The 5,625-nt window shown below is 48.7% G+C and overlaps 1 protein-coding gene across 1 annotated transcript; it reads right to left on the reverse strand.

The window, feature by feature from the left end:
- Positions 1-211: 211 nt before the first annotated feature.
- FUT4 (fucosyltransferase 4) lies at positions 212-5,423 on the reverse strand. Its single transcript, XM_087757409.1, has one exon. The coding sequence runs from the start codon at positions 5,421-5,423 to the stop codon at positions 4,152-4,154; it is 1,272 nt and encodes a 423-aa protein (XP_087613535.1). The 3' UTR covers positions 212-4,151.
- Between the last annotated feature and the right edge of the window lie 202 nt (positions 5,424-5,625).

The following is a 5,625-nucleotide window of genomic DNA, read 5'->3' on the forward strand; positions in this document are numbered from 1 at the left end:
TCCTGGCACAACCAGGTTTCGGTCCTAACCTCAGACGGTCTGACTGCTTTGAGAACAATCAGCCACTTCTACTGACTAAACAAACACGAAAAGAAATTCAGTCCCTTTAAAAAGCAGTTTGCTACAGCTTTCATAACGCAGAAAGAAGACGAAATAAAAAAATAGGGTCGTTTTGTGCTACTTCCTTTCTTTGATTTTATTGAGTGTCAATCTAAATAATTAATACAAAGACAAAGTAACTTCATTCTACGAAGATTAAGAGACTTTACAGTATAAAATTCCCTGAGATACAATATGTAACTTAAAGGATCGCATAATTCTCTATTCCATTTACACTGTAATAAAAAAGTAATATTATTTATTTCCTCTCCTTATAAAAAACAGAAGATAATGATCTTCCCTTCTCTCCCTCCACCCCAGTATTTTAAGGCATAGAATAAAACACTTTATCAAAATGTATTCAAATTTTTTTTTTCTACTTAAAATAGAAAATACATTTGCTTGATTTTTACAGATGGATTATATACATCACCTGCAATACCTTGTGGAGTCTGGTAGCTGACCTACAATCCAATTTCCTCAAACTTTCTATTCACCACTGAACTTGGGGTCTACAAAGTGAATTACAAAAGCCAGTCCTTAGCTTGTAACAGCACACTATTAGCCTGTGGAGCGGGTGAGCCAAAAACCAAACTAGATTTATAGAGATGCTGTATTACTGACTTCAGCAGCTGTAGACCAGGGCTGAATTTCCTCCCAAATCTAAAGGGGAAAGTGTGCAATGCTAACGCAAGAACTATGAAACTAGAAAAAGCTTCTTTTCTCCCAAAGCAAAAGCTCTGCAATAATTATTACAAGACTGCAGTTTTCATTATACAATTCTTGAATATACTCAATGCATAACTTACAAATCCAGCACAACTGTGAACATCTTATTCAAACGTGATGCTTTAATTGTTGCATAGCCCCTTTCTGAATTTTACAAAACTCCAGTTCATCAAAGATTTCAACTGCTTTTCTTAGAGAGGCTGAGAAAAAAGTATCGGTTGCTATCTTTGGAAATTTCCATGTTCTTCTAGCCTGATCTTCTGCCTGTGGCATTACTAACAATTACACAGAACTGTGTGCCTCGAAACTTTCAGAAAATGCTAAAAAATTCAGGACTCAAAAAAATGCACTAGTTTCAGCAGACTGATAAAAAGTAGTGCGATCTTAAATATTAGTTCACCGCTTTTAAGATCGTGTTTTTGTATACATTTACATGAACTGTGATAAAAACTGAACCCAAAAAAAGGATAATTCAAAGGGAGTGTGCTGTTTTTGGCTGGGATAAAGCTAATTTTCTTCATAGTAGCTAGTATGGGGCTACGTTATGGATTTGTGCTGGAAACAGTGTTAATGACACAGGGATGTTTTCGTTATTGCTGAGCAGTGCTTACACAGAGTCAAGGCCTTTTCTGCTTCTCACCCCACCCCACCAGCGAGGAGGCTGGGGGTGCACAAGGAGCTGCAGGGGACACAGCTGGGACAGCTGACCCCGACTGACCAAAGGGATATGGTCATACCATATGACGTCATGCTCAGAAGAAGAAGGAAGGGAGGGACGTTTGGAGTGATGGTGTTTTGTCTTCCCAAGTAACCATTACGCGTGACGGAGCCCTGCTGTCCTGGAGATGGCTGAACACCTGCCTGCCGATGGGAAGTAGTGAATGAATTCCTTGTTTTCCTTTGCTTGTGCACGCGGCTTTTGCTTTACCTATTAAACTGTCTTTTTCACAACCCACAAGTTTTCTCCCTTTTACCCTTCCAATTCTCTCCCCCATCCCACCGGGAGGGAGTGAGCAAGCGGCTGGGTGGGGCTTAGTTGCCGGCTGGGGTTAAACCACGACAGGCAGACAGATTCTATCATTCTGACACTTAGCAATTACTTTTAATGCTACACTTAAATTAGATTTTTAAAATTATCGAAACTAATTTTATGGGAGTAGTAACCACTGGTAGAGACACAGATCAGTGTGCCATGAAGAACATGCTTTTGGTTTAAACAATCAATTAAGACCCATTCAAGTGAAAATGCAGCGTTAGGGACCATCCCTACTACACTCCACATTGCGTTGACTGTCTTCTCTTCTTTCCCAATGAAATTTCTACAGCAACTCTGACATTAACAACAGAAAGGTTTATGAAGTACTTTCAGCCATCCTTCCTCGCACAAAAGCAGAAAGGAACAAACGTAGGAGCCAGCAAGATCTGACCTGATAAATCTGTGCAAATTATTAATGAACTTCATTATTATTAGATTTTTTTCAATAATCCTTGGTTCCATGCCTACCTAATCATGGGGAACATCTAATTTAAAATAAATTACAGTAGGCTGCCAGCTCATAAATCTTAAAAGCACCTACCTGGCATTCCTTACTGCTCAAGTCAAATCTAATCCTTTTCTAACCTAAATATGACTCTCAAATGCCAGTGAACTCACTTCTTCTGATGCCCATCTTTTATTTGCAACTGACTTTCTTCTTTCCCCACCTGCTCTGCGCCCATGATTTTATCCCGAGTAAAGTCTCTGGACAACTCCATGGATTATCCAGCTCCTTAAATAGGAGCTGGACAAATCCCTTAATCATTTATGCAGGACTCTTGTGGGTTATCATTTTTTGCCAGCAAACCTTATAGTTGCAAAGGGCAGGGAGGGCTCAGCTTCCTGAGGATGTGCAATTGCAATTGAAGTTTCTTTCTGCATTTCACCAAGCAAGATTACATGTAACCAAAAAGTAACCACACACTGACTACTAGGAAGACTCCAGCAAAATGGCAGTCTGAAAGGCAATAACTACTGTAAATGATCCTGGTAGGCACCGAGAGAAGGAAGTTTTATCTTTTAATCAATAAATAGGTTCTTAAAACTGAGCCGGAAAAAACTCTCAAAACCAAAGAAAAAAAAATAGTAAATCTTTCCCTTTTCATATTCTTTCCTCACACAATCTGTATTTTACAAACAGTCTAGATCTTATTCTCTACAGTAATTTTCTTTTTGAAAGGCAGTGATTTGGGACTTGAGTTTTGGGGTTTTTTTTTTTGGTAATTATTATTTTATAAACAGCAGAGCGGCATTCTGAGTAGTCTGTCACTCAGCAGAAGTTTTAAAAACACGTGCCATAAAACAAAACAATCACTACACAACAGGACTGTCTAATGATACTAGAGAAATAAGTTAGCCTTTCTGCATATATATTCAATATAGTAATAAAAACCCTGTAGTTGTGAGCCTTTCCCTGCTTTTTCCTATATGGCAGTAATTTTGCAGAGAAAAACATGCAGATTCCTGTAAACATTTTCTAATTCCTGAATAAAGGGAGGGTGGAAATGTTCCAACTTATTTTCTACAGTCTGTCTTTTCCTGTACCTGAAGTTCTTCTCCGCTGTCATACAGGATAAACGTGCCTACGGTTTCAGTAGGCAGTGGAAGAAATACTCTACATCATCTGAGCTGTTTGTTCCACTCGGATCCAGTCCCCTCCATACACTTTTTCCTAAACGGAATTATTATTTGGCTCAAAGCATTATTAGTTGGCTGCTGCAATTTCAAACATTGCTAAAAAGTGCTACTGTATCATTACATTCTTCCGTTCAACACTTGCGGCTCAGAATTTGCCCGCAAATAGCTTTCCCATGCATAATAATCACTGTTAAAAATATTCACTTTTGTCTTCGGAGTACAGAAAGCCAGCGCTGATCATGCATCCCCTGTCAGCAGAAGAAAGTTGCATGGTCCAGGAAGCTGTCATAGACGACAAAATTGCTTTCAGCTGCACAGCTGAAGAACTTGGCATCAGTTATTTATGTAGAGCTGTGCACAACTGTAAAGGTTTCAGAGCTGTACAACTTCTGGAAATTTAAGTTTGGTCTCTAAGAATCATCTTGCCTGATGTTTCATTGTACTTTCATAATTTTGCACTTTAATAAAAATCTTCCTTTTGTAGGCTTTTCACAGCTTGTTTACCTGTACCTTTATGCTTCTCTCACTGATGACAGCCTTCTGCATACTACCTCGGCTAACGATCTCTGCGAGACCCATCCTTCCCGACGCCTTGACGCAGTCCCATGCTGGCACAGGCTGGCCAGGCAAGCCTCGCCCGCCAGGAACATCAGCTTTCAAACCAGCTGGCCAGATTTCGTACAGTCTTCATTTGGTTCCCGGCTGCCCTCACGGCCTGGCAAACCTTGCAGAAATGCTCGTCCCAGAATGAGGTGACGTGGACCTCGTACTTCTTCCTCCAGGCAAAATACCTCCTGTAGTTGGGTTTGTTTTTATCGAGGAATTTCAGGTAGGTGGCCAGCAGCTGGGGGCTGGGGAAGTCGTCGACGTGGATGAAGGAGTCGGGGGGGATGAAGCGCTCGTAGTTGGCCCTGCGGGGTCCGAGGACGACGGGGACGGCGCTGGCGGCGAAGGCGTTTCTCCAGAGTTTCTCAGTGATGTAGTCGGTGTGCTGGGAGTTCTCGAAGGCCAGGTAGAACTTGTAGGCCGAGATGGTCTGCACCACGCCGCCCTCGGCCAGCGCCAGCCCCCGCGCCCCGTAGACGTCGATGGCGAGGTGCTCCTTCAGCTGGCGGTAGTACCGCACCCGGGCGTGCTCCTCGTTCCAGTTGCTGACGACCCAAGCCACCAGCCGCGTCTTGCGGGGCAGGACGAAGGGCCGGGGCGCCGGCGGGGCGTAGAGGTACCCGTAGGGCACGAAGACGTCCGAGTCCCGCCGGTAGGACATGGTCCAGTTGAAGAGGCCGGCCAGCCCCCGCAGGCCGGGCGAGTGCGAGGGCGACTCGAAGTTCATCCACACCCAGAGCTGCCGCGGGGGCCGCGGCGGGGGCCCGCGGGGCAGCCCCTCGGCGCCGTGCAGCGCCAGGTCGCGGTGGTGGAAGACCACCGCCTGCGCCTCGCCGTAGCGGCTCCGGTCGGCGCTGAGGCGGCAGCCGCTGATGTTGTAGCGCCGCCGGCAGTCGGCCATGCGCCGCGGCCGGCCGAAGGGCTCCCACCACAGCAGCACGTTCACCTCGCCGTCGACCCGGCCACCCTCGGCGGAGCGCGGGGCCGCCGCCGGCTCCGGCAGGCCGGCGTAGAGGGCGAGGGCGGCGGCGGCGCCCAGCAGCCCGGCCGCCAGCGCCCACCGCCGCCCGCGCAGCCGCCGGCGCCACCGCCGCGGGCAGCCGGGCCGCCCGGCGGGGCGGCGGCGCGGGGCCGGCTCCATCCCGACCGCCCGCTGCCGCCCCTCTGCCCTAGGCGGCCGCCGCGGGGCAGCCGCGGGGCCGGGGCCGGCCAGCGCATGCTGCGGCCGGGGCTGCTGCCGCCGCCGCCTCTCAGCCCCCACCCCCTGCCCCGCCGGCGGCGGGGAGGTGCCGGTGCCGCCGCCCCTCCCGGCCATGCCCGCCCGTCCTCCCCGGGCGGCCGGCAGCCCCGCCGCCTCCCCGCCCCGCGGCCGCCCGCCCACCGCCGCGGCCCGCCCCTGGCTGCCGCCCTGCCCCGCCCGCGCTGGACCGCCGCCGCTTCGCCGGCGGGGGAGAGCGGTCCTCGGGCTTCGGCGGGGCTGCGGGGCCTCATCCCTCCCCTCCGTGCGGCAGGTGCCG

The sequence above is a fragment of the Nipponia nippon genome, unplaced genomic scaffold, assembly GCF_047370975.1.
Source record: "Nipponia nippon isolate SJK-2023a ecotype South Korea unplaced genomic scaffold, ASM4737097v1 scaffold_2, whole genome shotgun sequence".
Classification (NCBI taxonomy): Eukaryota; Metazoa; Chordata; class Aves; order Pelecaniformes; family Threskiornithidae; genus Nipponia; species Nipponia nippon.

Coding starts and splice junctions, on each gene's coding strand:
- FUT4 (XM_087757409.1), bottom strand. CDS start 5,423: ATGGCCGGGAGGGGCGGCGGCACCGGCACCTCCCCGCCGCCGGCGGGG.